The sequence below is a fragment of the Helicoverpa zea genome, chromosome 20, assembly GCF_022581195.2.
Source record: "Helicoverpa zea isolate HzStark_Cry1AcR chromosome 20, ilHelZeax1.1, whole genome shotgun sequence".
NCBI lineage: Eukaryota > Metazoa > Arthropoda > Insecta > Lepidoptera > Noctuidae > Helicoverpa > Helicoverpa zea.
The window spans coordinates 7026054-7043075 of NC_061471.1; the positions used below are offsets into that span (position 1 = coordinate 7026054).

Genomic DNA, 17022 nt, shown 5'->3' on the forward strand with positions numbered 1-17022 from the left:
TATTATAGAGTTTCTAATAGTTTTAAACAATTATTCCCGACCGTTCTTCACTCTTCAACACCTGCTTCCATTAGATACCCCCAGCGTGGGTTCACACCTGCGCGACAGATGTCTTCATTCTGCCATAGAAAGAGGCATTTCTATTAGCAAACTTCCATTTCTTGAATTTAATAAAAAATACAATATTTATAAGTTGACATTTGCTAATATCGGAATCTAATTATTCATTAGAAGATTATTTAATTTAATGCACCTGTTGAGGAACTTGAAATTCAGGCACGTGCCATGTGCGCATGTATTATACCATATTATACGCTCGATTAAGGTGTCGGATTCTTCCATTTGATTTAATGGCAAGTCAGACGTTTGAATTCGGCTGCTTATTCGGAAGAGGTAACCTTCCGAATGCTGCGTCCGCGCATCGCCGCATACGAGTGCCGACCTGTCACGGTTCGCTGACCGCATCGCATCACTTGGCCTCGTACACTGCATAGAATTGCCAATTTTTTAATTATTCTTCGCTGATATTTAAGATTTGTCATATTATATCATTATCAAATCGATAGAGGTATTTTATTACTTAGTAACACGACGTTGAAATAAATCCGGGTGTTATTTCGCCAACAGTTTTTGTAATAGAATAGCACAATTGGTTCAAATAACAACATACATGACATTGTAAGCGAGATTAAAGATCGAGTGTAAGATATCTATTTATCGCATTGGTTATGTCTCAGATTTTGTTGCGTAAAGTTGGTTCTTAGGCCCACGCATAAGCATTAGTCTTATGGCTTCCCCAATCAAGCTGGTCTTTATTTATTGCACTTAAGCACCTGAATCACCGATTTGAGTTTATACCTCTAATTATTTTGTCGGTAAAAAGTTCATGTAATATAGCTATCGCAAAATTTAAGAGGATGGCTGCGTTTGCCAGATCTATTAACTGGTACACTCAAAGATTGCGAAGGCGGGAAGGCTCCATAGTAACAGTAGAAAAGATGTTAAAATTGTGCTAAAGACCCACTTGGCTTCATAACACTTGGTACCAAAAGTGGACTGGAAGGTTAACCACTGGGTCACAATTGCAACGTTAATCACACGTTTATTGACAGCCATATATCGCAATACACAGCACGCAATTGCTGTATTTACGACCACATTGTTAATAGCTGACAGATTTATATGATAGAATATTTGATTCGCAAAATTTTGCCAACACAACATTACAATTATAATTCTTAACATTAGAATCTATTTAATAAGATGTAATAAAAAATAACACGATCGATTTTGATACGCAGTAACAAACACTAATTTACAGGTTAAAATTGTATAAACAATTTTACTCAATTGCGTCGCAATAGTCTCAAAGATTGCGTGCCCTAATCTTGGTTGACGTCATACGTTCGATTTAATAAAAAAAATACACCATCATTGTAGAACAAAATTGGAATAAACATCATCAATGATAAACCGCTACACTACATGGTTCACCAGTTCATCACGCTTGGCAAACAGAACTCGCAACTTTTTTGCTCTTAAGTTTACGTTTATAACCAGCCAGAGGAATGAATGAAGTATTATCTTATCGATCTCTATATCAAAGTCTGTCTCCATCCAGTTATTAATCCACAAGACTATTGGTAATACCAACTTCCGTAGATATTACAGGTTATGATATAAACGCTTGGATTTCCTCCAGATTTCCGTTCGAATGCAATGTTGATCGATTCGTATCATTGTCATTCATCTTCTCGCTATAGACGCAATATCCCGTCATATCGAATTCATAACAGTAAAGAAACCAATCACTTCATCGATACCTCTTAGAGCTTCTCTTGATGTGTGAGCTTCAATGTTGTTGGTACCTACTTGGTTGTTTCTGCTACTTCTATCATTTATTTAAAAATTATGTCCTGTACCTCTCAAATATTTAAGTTTTAAGTTTGTGATTCCATGTAAGGCTTATTAAGGCTGCTTAAGCCTACCTTTAAATGCAGCCATTTGTTGCCAAGTTTAACGCTATTTAAGGGCCATCACGGTCAATACCATAGATACCTGAAACCGCTGGCTGTTTAGCCACGTGCCATATCGAGAGATATCCGTTTAGCATGCAGGTGTGTCACTAAATCCGAAGCAGACATAAATCGTTTCGTGTCCGGATAGCGTCCATTCAAAGTAATTTCCGCCTCTTGTAAAAAAATGACCGTTGGATCATCGACCGTTGCCCATAGGCAGTTGATTACACTTCATGACTACATTTCATAATACCTTTGCCTATCAATTTTATCTCAGTTCTTTAGTGGATCCTTTAGCCTTTCGGCCTTCATTCCCATAAAAGACTCTCAATTTAATGTCCTTTGTGCCGTAGTCTGCTCTGCAGAGCATTGCACAAAGGTTTATATTGTACTTTTATTACTGGTCTTTTTGTTCATTTGAATGGCACTAAACGATAATTTTAAACTGAATTGTGGTGCAGTAAAAACGAAAGTATACGTAGTAACAATTTAGTAATCTGTGGGATAGGTTCATTAAAATTGATGCACGTGGTACTTGCCTACACGCGAATGGTAACCACTCTAAACAATATTGTGTCGTAACGCAAATTAGATAGGTATTCAATCAAATTAGCACAACGGAAAAATGTTGGTAACAAAACACACGAGAGCTTAGATCTTTAGATCGTGACTGTGGATGGTGAAAGTACTGGCAAATTCAATGGAACATTCATAACAAAATGTTATTTTCGTTCTGTTTCGTTGTACTTCATTGAAACGGTGAGTACATACAGAACTGGTTTGAGCGCCGTGATCAAGACGCGTCTACATTGAGTAGGTGTAATATAGGCCCTATCATATTGCCTATTTTATCATAAGTTTGTCTTGAAAGAAATGAGTCAACGGAATTCTCGTCGTGTAGGAGTGATTCTTCGTAAACTTCCGGCGTTCCCACATTCGCCGCATTTGGTGTGTTGCGGCAAACCGGATGCAACGTAGCCTTTTATCGCCACGCGCTTAGTGTGCAGAACAGTCGGCTCGATAGGCCATCGTCACCCCCGTGACGTGAATCACCTCTGTAGTAGTTCTTAGAAATATCACTACTATAAAACATTACGCACTTACACAACCATTGTGATCCACATGTTGCTTCCTAATCTTTTACTCAATCAAAATATTTAATTCGATGGGATTTGAATTCAATGTAAGCAATGACCCCCATGAATTTAAAATTGCATGTGGTATCAAAAATGTATATTTGTGGAACTATGTATTTCCTATATAGATATGGTTGACGTTTTGTCGCAATCTCACTCGAACAAGGCATAGTCAGCGGTGAGTCGGTGAGACAAGCGGAAGAAACATGTGGTAAAAATTACAGTCAGACATGCAAATGAAGTTAATTGTTAGTATCACGGAATCAACCGCCACGTTTTTACATAACACTTTAAACCAGGAACAAATTAATAGCTTCAATCTAGATTATCTGGAAATCGTTAAAAGAAGTGCGTGTAATTGGTCTGAATCTCGCCGGGTTTGTTTCATAAATTCTAATATTCCGTAATTCCATATCCAACAATCGATCAGTGTTATTTAAAAGTTGATCGTCTGTAATTGTGGGTCGGCATTAGAAGAGTGTCCTATCGTTGAGCCAGGAGAGAAGGGGGTGGCGGCGAGAGGCGCGAGGGCTTTGACCCCGTGCCCGTAATCAGGGACGCTGTGGCCGGCGCTGTCCTTGCTATCCTCTCCCTCATTCAAATTGTACCATTATGAACGACGCCATTATTATATCTATTCTTTTGTCTGATACTACTACATTGATAAACAATTAATATCTAATCGGTCACAAAACATAACAAAAGCGATAGTTGAACTGTGCCATCAGCAAGTACTCCGACGCAGAAAGTGTGTTTGGAGATATAAGTGGCCTAGTTCGCATGCCGGCGATAACTTATCGACGATGCGATCGATAAAGCTCTCAAAACGCAAAGTTGCCTTTGTACCTACCAGAAAACAAAATCCTATGATTCCACGTCAAACGTCGTTTAATTACTTCATAGACGTAAATAGAGGGTTACGAACGTTTTATTGTTTAATAAGTATAGTAAATTGTTAGATTTATGTGGCTTGCGTAAGTGTCGGTGCATCGAACGCAACCGGTTCTGGCGGGCGTGTTCATAATTTACCACTAATCTTGACCCACAGCTGTCTCGGACCAGTTTCTCGGCCTGATGCAAAGGCTTGACCCGTCATATCAATAAGATCTCTTGGGCGGAAGTACATGCATACTTAATATAATTTCTGGGTGATAATCCTGTTGATGACTGTTCCTACGATGCTTGGATTATGACAACATGTAAAACATAATCTCTACTTTAAACGAACACTTTGTAAACGTTGTTGCTACCATTTATATGTAGATGTTACGGAAACATAACGTTTGTAACTTATTATACACTTTCTTTTGTTCTGTTTTAATGTCAACACATCTTAGCGTGCGCTTTTATTTATAAACCTGTTCGTATTGTTTTAGTGCTGCGGACAGTGCGGACTCACCAATACTGGAGGAAGCTGGGGAGAGCGGCTCGGAACAGAAGCCAAAGCCTCTCATCAAATATGGAGAACTCGTTATACTCGGGTGAGCATTGCTTTTCTTTTGTATAAAAAAACTTATCTGGAGCTACAAAACATCTTGCATCTGAGATAAAAGTATTGATCGAGACTCATACCTGCGTAATATGGAAAAACAGTTCTATGTACCTAGTAATATTGTTGTTTTGCTACATGCCCTTATCAGCAAAATATAACCGAGTCGTTGCTGGCGGCCAATGGGGTAAAAACTATTCATATAACAATAGAACAACCTCCAGGGACAAACCCAATTGCTTTAGTGCCGTAATAAACTAATATCATATTCTGTAATAATATTGAAATTCCCAAAAGTTCTGCGTGTCGAACCCATGTCACCCTCTTAAGGTCCGAGTTTCTTTATCAAGGTAGAAAGACCCGAAATAATAAAAGAGCACAATAATATTGATTATATTGGTAAGATACTTATAAGATTGAAAGAGGCAACGAACTCTTTGAGAGCTTCGTCTAGCAAAAGAGCCGCTTGATAAGGAAACGATAAATTGTCGTGTCGCAACATTCAGTTGGTTACACGCTGAATAAGGTAACTAATCACATCACAGAAATCAGAATACAATATCAGGAAGAAGCCTGTTTCGATCGCCTTCCAATTATCTTGCTTTGAATATGGTACGATCCGTTGAAACCATGGTCCTTGTACGAGTGTGTATAAAGAGAAGGGACTTTGATTCGGTCTCGATTTAGTAGCCGATTGTGTGCTTTGTAAAACTTTGTATCTCTATGTAGTTCTAATAGCTTCATGGAGTTTCTTTTTAGAAAATTAAGGACAATATAGGAGCTGCAGAAAAAGGTTTGCTGTGAGACTTTTTTTTTGTTATAATCCGAAGCATTCTGTAATGAAATGTCTTGTCCTTTCAACGATTCAAATATTCGATAGGCGGGGTTGCTGTCACTAATATAATGATTTAAGATTTTTGTATTCAAACCACTCTAAAGACGCAAATTCTTTCAGAGAGAATTTAGATCACCCGCATATCAATAAAACTGTTCTTTGCTCAGTGACATCAATCAGTTATTTATCATACTCATTTAGAAGCCTTGATCAAATAAATGATTTAACCTGCTCCTGGCGTCATAGCAGTAGGTAGCTCATTATCCTTTGTCCGGTCATCTATGAGTGGAATAACAAGGTTAGCGTGCGAGTGCAAGGCAGAAGTGACGACCGGTATATCATACGTATAATATCTGCGGTGATACGCAATGGCAGGCCAGTACATTGCGCCGGGGCTGCGGGTTGTTCGAAAGAGATACCGCGGCCCTGGTACATAAAAGGCCTATGACGGAACACGACGATTTTAGTCAGTAAGAGTCTGACACTCCCTCACCGCTGCTAACCCACAGCGGGAGGGGTCATTTGATGATTTTACGTCGATAAAAAAAAAAAAGGCCAGTACATTGCGTCAAGGAGTAGAAATAAATGGAGTGGGAAACTTGTATCACCTTTAATACGAATTAAATTGTACCAATTGGCATCTCGTTTAAATATTTTGTAAGAAAAACCAAATACAGCAAATTATTTTGGTGGAGTAGCATCTCCATTGACTGTTTGGTTTGCAACTCCATAACACTGTTAGAATTCACAGTGCAACTTACATTGACACGAGATCTTTTTCCGAACAATATTTTTTTGCGCATGTGAATCTCTGTATCTGTGTTTCAGATATTTGCAGCTTATAATATTTATTTCTTTGAATACAGGTTTTTCTTTTCCACTACTTATACTTCATAAGAATCTTGTTAGAGGTGCTTTTACCTGTGCCACGAAAAGAATGTGTACCTAATAAAAAGTCTCTGATTTTGTTGACCTTTCCATCAACTCATAAGAGGATCTTATTGAATTTTTCTAAACATAGATCCTGTGACATTCATGATGATCTTCGTTTAACCTCGAGTGGTTTACCAGTTTAGTGAATGTCACCCTCTAAAAGCCTTAGGAGACGACAGGCGTTCAATCACGTCTCTATCGTGATTAATTGCACTTACGATTTGATATACATGTGTGGGTATCGGTAACACTGCATCTCTTGAACGAATTCTATTACCAGCGTATAGTTTCCTGTCTCGATTTGATTGCAGTTTCACATAAAAACTTTGGGTTTTATAGATCGAAGTGGCCGTGATAACAACTTTGATAATCATAATAATATTGTTGTTTGTCGACGTTTTTGGTTTGTTCGTCTTGTCTACGTAAACGTTTATTTTGTTGTGTTTTGCTGTCTTTCAAGTCTTAGCCCAAGGCTACGTTTAAGTTCGAAGCAAAATTACATATGCAGCAAGAAGTGTAGAGAACATAATTCTTATATTTCACATCCATGATGTCGACATTTTGTCCGTTCTTTGCGTAATTTGAAAATTGTTAAGTCGCTCTTGTAAAACAAATAGCTAAGTAGGCACATCTGAACTCGCGAAATTGATAATAACGCTACCTTGAATGATTCATAAAATGTTTTATTGACTCTCCAAAGACAAAAGAGAGAAAGTAAAGCATCCAGTCCCTGCAATAAAATAGAAAGAAAAACAAATAAACAATCAATTTTACGCCGCTCCGCGCAGATTGTCTTGCAAAACGGTTTGCCAATTTCAATTTAATTAAAGTACCTAAGGACGCTGTAAAAGTGTAACCCCATAATTAAACTTTGATTTTTTTATAGTGATAGTGAAGCGTGACTATAAATTAGTTAGTTAAATATTGTGACAGTGTGTTGACATAAATTTTAAATGCGATTAATATTTTGCGTAGTGATACAAATGGTGGTTGACGCGCAATTTCCCTCGAATGTATTTACATATATCAAAGAAATAATTCTTCTATATCTATAGTTAGAGAAAATGAGATAGTTAGCCTCTATGTCCTTATAATTATGGCTTATTGTTTTACAAAAGAGAACAATAATCTCTGCTGTAGACATTTTATCATTTTCTTCCGTGTTGTTTGCAACAAAATGATTTATATTAACATTCCATTGTTTTGTAATTATGCGTTCATCTTTGCATGTCGCATTCATTAATATTATGTGTAAGTGTGCTTCTTTAGAATTGTATCGGTGTATTTGATTGGCAAGTTAATTAAGTAAATACACTGTATGTATAAGCCAGCCCTTTGAATGTTTGTTATACAGTCATATTCGAATAACTTTGCCTGCCTTAAACCAGTAGAACATAAAAGGCACGCAGTTTAGACTTGAATTATCACTGCTAATATAAAATATCTATTAACCAAAATGATTATGAAATACAGGCATATTATTGCACCACTTACGCAAATAGTTATTAATGAACTCTCTTTTACGATACGTTATGTGTGGCTGTGACATGAAAATGTTACCGTCTAAGCTAGGTGTATTTTTGCAGTAATTAGTATGATCCCGCTAATGATCTCCACGTAATTAGTTCCTGTGTCGCAGTAACAATCAGAGACATTATCTGTAGACACTTTTTTGTGGCTGGAAAACATGACTTTTATTCAAATTCTCTCTCTGTGTCGTAGTAATACGTTACGATCAGCTAGTCAAAGTGCACGCCTATGTAAATAATGATAATCGCCTACAAACTTTGGTTTTTCCAAAATGATAAGTTCTGATAACTTTTGCCTTATTTTGTGAATTATTTAAGATTAACATGACTACGATGTAAAACGTATATTAATGCTTTGTGATTGTATTTCATTTATCTACAATACTCCAGATATCTATTTGCGTCTATTTAAAAGGCTTTTCACGCTATCGGTCATTGTGTTATCTATACATATAATAAATCTGTAGAAAAGTAATTTTTGTACATTGAAGAAATTGACAAAAAAAAAAATAGCCAGCATGTTAAAGGATAACTAACAGAACCCATTTCCATCATTTTTGTAATTTTTGTCTGTTTGTCTGTTTATCTGTTTGTTTGTTCGGGATTCACGTAAAATCTACGAATTAAATGCAGACAATGCTTATATACAAAAATTCTACGTAACTTGGGGTATTACTTAGTTTTTGTTTCATCGAAATCGATTCACTCTATCAAAAGATATTATGTATTAATTTTGTGAATTCAAGATGTAAAATATTACGACACGCAATCTATTTGTCAAAACTGTACATTTGAATGTTGTACTTATATTAGTTGATCGGCCTATTATTAATCTTTACACAGAAAATCACACCTTTATAAGTAACTTCGGAAGAAAAAAAAAATGAAAATTTTGTTTAGCCAAGGTTAAAGTAGCTCCATCTGTGGTAAATAAAATACATCATCAATTTGTCAAAGGAGCGAGGTGGTAAATGACAATATTACCATGCATTCTTTATAGAGGATTATTATTTCAACAGATGGAGTTGTGTATTTTCCGTAATTCACCATATTTTAACACGAAGTGTAATTTTTCGATAGACATTTCAATAGTGTTTGTCAGTTTGCCGTGCCACATCAAAATCCAACTATAATTATTACCTTGATGAAAGGAAAATTAATAGTTCTCGGCCAAATTTAAAACGGTGCCATCTAAATTATTTTTTGAACATTATGTCAAAAATGATGACTTTAGTGGAACAATTACTTATCATTTAGTTACAGATGGAGTTCATATCAGGATTTTTTCATAAACATAGTTTAGCTTATCTTCCACTAATGTGGTGGCCTTAAAACAAATTACTTTGAGTGAGTAGTATTAAGTAGACCTTAATTATTTTTTCTGATGCAAAATATGTAAAATTAATCCTAGAAGAAATGAGGATCTATCTCTCGCAGGCGCTGCTAAGCGTGAGGTAGGTAATGTAGGATTCTGTAGCTTTAAAAACAAGCCCAGATACAAAGTGCAGATAAGAAATGGGAGCTTTCTCGATTTAATACCATACACACGTAAAATGCTTTATGCGTCTGAAAACGTACAAATTACGCGCCGCATACCAGAGACAAGTTTACTTTCAACTTCTGATCGCAAATACACTGTTCACGATCACGAACAGTCTCAGTAAGACCCGAGCCAAGTCTAAAAAAACACCTTTTATATAAAACTACGTCTGATGTCATTTAATCACAAAGACAGAATTGTTATCTGTTGCAAATCCTATCCACCTATATCCTATCCTAATCCAGAATGCATTGCAGGTGTGCATTGCACAAAAACCAATGGTATCCTATTCGAGAAGTCAAAAGTCTTGACCTGCTAGCGTCAGCTTCTGCGCTAAGCAAGTGTTCTTAATAGTACCATCAGAATTACATTCATCGTTGAATGAGGTGATTAAATTTTCAGAAACCACAATAACAGTAGGAGCCAAAGCGTATGATCGCTTCATAGAGCTCTGATTGGCCCCAGGTGACCAAGTCAGGTCTGATTTGTTTGTTCATCAGATCTTTGACAGTGTTTCGGTGGATACTTACTGTCGTCCTGTTTACGTGTGACACAAAATATGGTATATAAACGTCCTCCGCAATAGCGAAATTTTCCCGGTGTGCGGTAGTGACGCACAGTATACAACACTTATGTTTCTTTTGATTTGCTGGCTCCACCAAGAAATGGCAAATTGCGAGCGTACATTTTGAAAATCTTGGCAAAACTGCAGGTTTCAAGTACGAACACATGAAGTGGACTCGCACAGATACGTACATTTTGCCTATTCGTGAACTAATGTAAACATTTCGGTGGAGTCCCGGCTTAGGCCACCACATTAGGCGTGCGCGATCCTCGGGCGTGTGAGTAGCGCGGGCGCCGCGCGTGCGTCGCGAGCGCGTTGCGTGACCGTCGTGTTTTGCTGCCCTGCGGCATTTGCAGCGCGCTCGCGGCGCGCACGCGCCGCTCTCCTTGACGTTTAACTGCTAAGGCGTTTAGCGGGCGGCGGGGATAGCGGGCGAAGGGGTAAGAACGCAACTCGAGCGCCGCGTGCTCGCCGCGAGCGCGTCGCTTGCACTCTTCACACAGGCCGCAGGGCAGCAAAACGCGACGTTCACGCAGCGCGCTCGCGACGCCCGCGCTACTCACACGCCCGAGGATCACGCACGCCTAATGTGGGGTCAGCCTTATCATAGTGAGTAAGTGCACAGAAAATCCCCGTCATACAAGTGTTTCTCCCCAGTAGTGAAACTATCCTACCCTATGCGCCTGCTGATGATGATGACTCATTTTATCATCCATCCAGCTATTCCCCAACTATGTTGGTGTTGGCTTCCAGTCACCGAATCTGTTTGAGTACCAATATTTTGCTTGGAGCGACTACCTATCTACAATCCAGTCAACTACACAAGACGATATCCATATTATGGTAAGACTGACAGACTTTCTGGCTTCTGATTAGTCGCAGCAGCTGCAGAAAATGTACAAATGACAGCTTTGTCAGACTCAAAGCATATAGACATAGATTATAGCTGTTTCCTGTGAAAATTACTTACGCACCATACGTAATAATTTTCCAAATTGGCTGACTAGATCCAGAGATATTCACAACGTCACAAACTTTACTTCTTTTGTTTAGATAAATGGTCACATCCACAACACAACCTTGATCAATGAATCTATGTGACTGCTAAGTGCTAATCCTAATTATACTGTCACGTGAAAGAATGCACCTACGGGATAAGTAGTATTTTGACTATTCTATATTGCCCACGCAGACGAAGTTGCGGGCAACAGCTAGTTAATTAATATTGCACAACAACTATAAGTACTTCAATTAGTTTCTATTGTATTGAAGAGATTCTCATCGTGGCTCTCCCTATCTACTACTTTTGACACACATACAAATGATTAGCACTTATATAAAAGGCGGCTCATGGGCAAGGGTTGCATTAAACAGTTTTTATAAAAGCTCTCTAGGATGGAAAATTCACATTGTTTTCACCCACGGAAGTTTCCACCCCATGATATAACTTTTGGCACCTTCCTTGCAATTCAGTTCACGCATGAGATTGCTAGTGTATGGGTACCTAATCCAAACTTCAACGAGCTTAAATTATCTCTATTATTGTTCTAAGAGTTTAGTAATTCTTTCATCAGTACACTCATCAGGCATGTATTGATTCTGAGCAAGTTATCAATACAAGCCAATAAATGTCCCACTGAGTAAATGTGCGGATGGCTAGCCGACTGATGACATCACTAAGACAAAGTTGTCTTGTTTAATCTTTATGGTCAACGCTTATCGTGCATACCATGCCTTTTGAGGATTATTTACACTATCTTCCACGTTCCGCGTGTCAGACTTTCTTATTTATTGCAATCATCATCATAAGCACGCCATAGCTCAAGCGTTTTGATTCATTCCCTCCACTGACAACAAATTAGATGAAAACATTCTGGGAAATATCCCATGACTAAAATTCGAAGACATAAAATATGATATAGATATATGTACAGTGTACACTTATTAATTTGGTTCGTGTTGTGAAGAAAAAGAAAAGTTAACACAAGCAAGAAAAGTTTCGCGTTCAAAGATAAGGACCTCTGTAAACCTGTTATGTTAACTACTATGATATTCTTGTTGTGACTTCACAACAAAGTCATTAGGAATCCAAGCAATAATTGACAACAAAAGACTTCTCACATGATAATCCACTTTAATCTTACACCTTACAAAGAGAAGAATGTTCAGAGTTTATCTATTCTCCGCCAAATATTACAAGGCCTGCTAGTGCTAATCTGGTTTAGATCCCATTTTCACACATTATTTACTTAGCGAGCATATAAATTTACACGTCGTGATCATAACAAACGGCGCACTTATTTTCTGTAATCTACGGCACGCATGTGGATTCTCATAATCACGGTCATGACATGAATTCACAATGTTCGTAGTATATCGAGTTCAAGAACAGCTGACCGCAAAAGTTTCTTATATTGCGTAGAGGTCATGGGCTCGGAACATCTCTTTAGCTTAAACATCACGTCCTAGCAATTTACTTCCAGGTTTGTTCAGGCTCATTTTTGACCCAGATAAATTACGAAGCAAGTGTGATTTAAATATGGAATGAGAGGAAGAGTGGAAATAGCGACGAGGCTTGCATTACTGAAACGTAACTCCGGTCTTTAAATACGCAGCGAATACGAATATGGTGCCCACTTTTCTCGTTTCGACACGAACTTTCTGTAAATTTATTTACGCACATAACAATTTTCTTACGTATACCTACTATGCACAAAAGTATACTACTACCCACTGCCAAAGTCAATGCTAATTTTCAATGATAATGATATGCTTTATTTATGGCTCCGGTCAAATGCTGCTTGTGTATTCTGAATTTGAATTACTACGTTACATCATCGGCCAACGTCTCTAGAAAGTTAGCTATTAACGAATTATCAGATTAATGGATTAGTATGTCAGTTTTCATGTTCCGTTAAAACGAAGCTAGGAGTTTTTCTTTACTGTAGTAGTTAAACGGAGTAACTGGATATTTTACAGCGGGCATATGGGTTTATAGCTACATGTTGTAATTTTGATGCGTTCCTTTTTAATCGCATCAGAGATGTACCACGATGCGAACAGCGGAAGTAAGTCTGCGAGACGAGCGATGCTGCCAAAATAGCTCAGCTCAACACGATAAAATCATAACAAGCTCAAATAGTTTCTCGTTATTTATTACATCACGGGCTGTGTGGTCCAAACTTAATTCATCGGGTCAATTATTACAATATATTCTAATAAATTAATTGAATACTGACGGCATAAGCTGTATGGATTCTCCCATGTTTTTTTAATCACTCATAATCTTTATTGCGAGAACAAAGACCAATCCTAAACTTAGACCTAATTGATATATTAATTTAGCCTGGCGTCAGGCGTAAAGAATTTGTTAATTTGTTTCGTTGTATGCAGGTGGATAACCGTTTAGCCGCTATTAATATTCCACTCGCACGTACGTCCAGTACAGTACTCAGACGCAAAAAAATACGTTTTCTAATTCAGTTTTCGGCTAACATCCGTTAATTACTTCATTTTGACGAAAAATATTCTTAAACCTCGACCTGTACCCGATTTCTATATTGATCGTACTTCGAGAAGTCTCGTTTTGAAGCCTTTAATTACTGATTGTTCGAACTTTCTAGAAAGTTTAAATGCTAGCTTGTTTTAGTTTACGTTTAACTGAGTATGGAGGTCGAACGAATTCACATGCTCTGCACTAACTTGGCCTTTGTTTTCAGTTATTTGGATACAGTTACCGATCGGTCACGTGCATGGAACAAAAGGTTTTTCACGATATCTAAAACGTGCGGAATATTTGGTCTGCTACTTGAAATGTCATAAAAATATTTATTATAATGTTGATTTCGCTGAATGAAAACTAACGTAAAGTTACCTACATTTTTGTTTTATCGGTGGGTAAATTTCATTCGGTTCAAATCGTAACTGATTTAGTTATCAAGGTTATAAAAATATACACTTGAGATTATTTCATCTTCAAAAATGTTTATAGAAAACCCAGCCTGTTGGCAGCCAGTACTGCGCAACACAATTTATAATAGATACTGGTATTTCCAAAGCTGGGATAAAGAATAGCGCTGTTTGCAAAAAATGAAAAGATATTTTTAATTCGAAAGTGCCGACTTACCTTAAATGTAATAACGCAAGCGTGAAATCACTTTCCGCAACAGCGATGATACACTCCACTTCCGTAACGAATTTGGAAAAACCAAATATTTATGAAATCAAAACGGAGCATCACTCTCTTTGACCTGTTAAATTGGTGAAAAGCTTCAAGTCGATTTTTGGTAGAATAAAGAATTTTCTAATCAGGCTCTCTGTGCGAAAGTTATGGTGATCACGGTAATAATCCATCTTGAACTCTTTTTATAGGGTCTGTTTTGTCACATTGCAACAACAACGAGAAGAAAACTGGGGAATTACGATTGAAGCACGGAACCGGTGCTTTCCTCAATCAAACCTGTAGTGAAAACCCATTAAAAGTTTTTTTTTTGTCTGAACAGAATCTATTTTAGGTACTTCTAAGATTTATTTCACACACTCGTCGTTGTATGGGAGTTACGCCACAAAGTCTGGAAAGACCAAAATAAAAACAGAATGTGTTGGAATTTCCAACCGTTTGCATACCTGATTTGCGGTTGACGACTACCGTTATTGAGGAAGGACACTTAATTCAATAATGGTATGTTTGATAATAATAATGTGCTATGTATGAATGAATGCATCATTCTCTTCTAATAATGTATAAAGTACAATTTGGGTTCGTCAGTATAATTTTACTACCACATTGTTCCTTAACTATTTTACGACAGCTACATCGATTCAAAACTTGTAACATCTGTCTTTGAATTTAATATCCTTCTCGAAATGCTTCTTACAGATTTCACATCTCAAGTGAATGAAATGATGCTGAAGCTTCAATATATCATTCCCCTTGTGGGATCGTAATACCCACAGATTCTTGTAATAAAATTTTCATAACTTGGGTTTATAGCTTGGGTAGGGAAGAAAACTCGAAAACGATACATCATAATACGTAATCCGTCAAGCCAGCCGTAACCTTCCGAATCGATGGTGATTTTATCCTTTGTTGATCCAAAATATGGGATCCCTTCCCATAAAGCTTATGTGGCGACTGGCGTACTTACAATACTCAGAGTATTTTGGTTGGAAAAATGGTTAGAACCACGTTATTTCTGGAAATGCCTCATTAAGAACTAGAGGTAACGTAATGAGTAGTGTTATGTCAAACCTTTTTCTGTAACAAACTCCAGACGTACCGCGATACGTTTGTACTTGCATGAAGCCAACCTGCAGTTCTAAAACCGTGTTTATATTATGATGTCTATTCCGAGCTACACTTTGTCTATAATTAAGATATACAATGCAATATTCTTGTATTACCGCCCCTCGTTGCGTAAGCATGCAACCGCAATAATGCTATTACACTGAAATTCTATCCCTAGTTTCTTACCGCTTAAAGTAATGCAATCGTATGCCTGCAGGGGGCACCCGGGACTCATGTGTCCGTCATGATCGATTTATTCCTAATAGGATTTTCCAACAACGCGCGAGGCCTTACCGATGTATAAACATTTCTATTTTAAACAAGCGAATTAGAAGCTTTTCTATGTTTTGTTAACAAATATAATACCCACCTACACGTGTATAGACAGCACAAACATATTGCCTAACGTTCTGTATTGTCCTATACAACAGCACCGATTTATGGTTACCCAATGCTGTTAACGGAAACAATAGTGCTTTTACTCAATTTAACCGTTTTATTGCTCGGACATAATTCATTGCTTTCCCTCTGGCAATTTCTATATTGTTTTTCTTTCACATTAATATAATAGCTGTATTTGTAGCAATCTGTGACGTCTTCCTATTCTATATTCGGTGACCAAGCAACCACAAATTGTAGACCCCGAGTCCTTTATTGAACTTAATGCGGTTAATTATATTGAATAGGAGTTGAATTTTCCTTTACAATAGCCGCCCGGGGTGAAACCATAGGTCGGAGAAGTTTTGATTGCTTCCATTTGGAACATCAAGGTTAACCGACCGTTTAACTCTGAGATTAACTTTGATTGGCCTTTCCTGAATATTGGCCTTTCAATAAGGTCATTAATGATGTATTCAAGTTACTTTGATTAGTCAAATTCTTTTTCATAATGGAATTCCTGGGAAAACCAACATTTAGCGAGACCAAATATGTATTCAATACACTGCGAAATAATAAAAAGAACATCTGTATTGGTTCAAAGGTGAAAATCAGTTACTGAGCGTGCGGAAACGGGGTTTATCTGATGGGAATCCGCGCGAATAACATTTTAACAAAAACATCTTATGTCAGACAGTGTGTTACGCCGACTTATATAATCAGCACACAAAAGATTTGCACTTGTACAGCTTCCCATGCGTTGAGCCGTCAACATTGTCTGATTTCTTACCGTTTCATAAAAATACCACACTTCTGTGAACTACTCGAATTGAATTACAGCCGCATGTAACTCATGTTTATAGCATTTTAACGCGAATTTTGACGTCATTCTTCGTCTTCATTTGACGTGAACTTGTCCTTGCATCAGCTGTTTACTTCACTTTCGCACTAAGCTCATAAAAATTACAGTTATCGTTATTAAAGACACGTCACTTCATTTAATATTCAAATTGTTATTGTCAAGCTTTTCCTATAATGACCGCAAGTCAAACATATTTATGTGGTTGGTTAGTTGTGGGAGTGTTACCTAAAGATACCAGTTCTTGTCGATTGTTCGATTTAAATTCTCACGGAAGTTTAACCTTTCCCATCGACGATTAGTGCATATAATGGCTATAACTAAGTACAACAAGTACCTATTGTTATAATTGTAACCATTGAATGCTAACTCTGACCTAAGGATTCTTTCACAATTTAGTAGAATTTTAAACATTCTGCAGACATTAATTACTTCTGGAGATTGTCACTTCAA

At 37.4% G+C, this 17022-nt stretch overlaps 1 protein-coding gene across 2 annotated transcripts in view; it reads left to right on the top strand.

The window, feature by feature from the left end:
- Positions 1 to 17022, top strand: part of LOC124640034 (protein pellino) — a 51001-nt gene that overhangs the window by 5839 nt on the left and 28140 nt on the right. For both annotated transcript variants that reach the window (XM_047177618.1, XM_047177619.1), the window contains exon 2: positions 4531 to 4635. In XM_047177618.1, coding sequence (XP_047033574.1) covers positions 4531 to 4635 — 105 coding nt within the window. The remainder of the gene's footprint in view (positions 1 to 4530; positions 4636 to 17022) is intronic.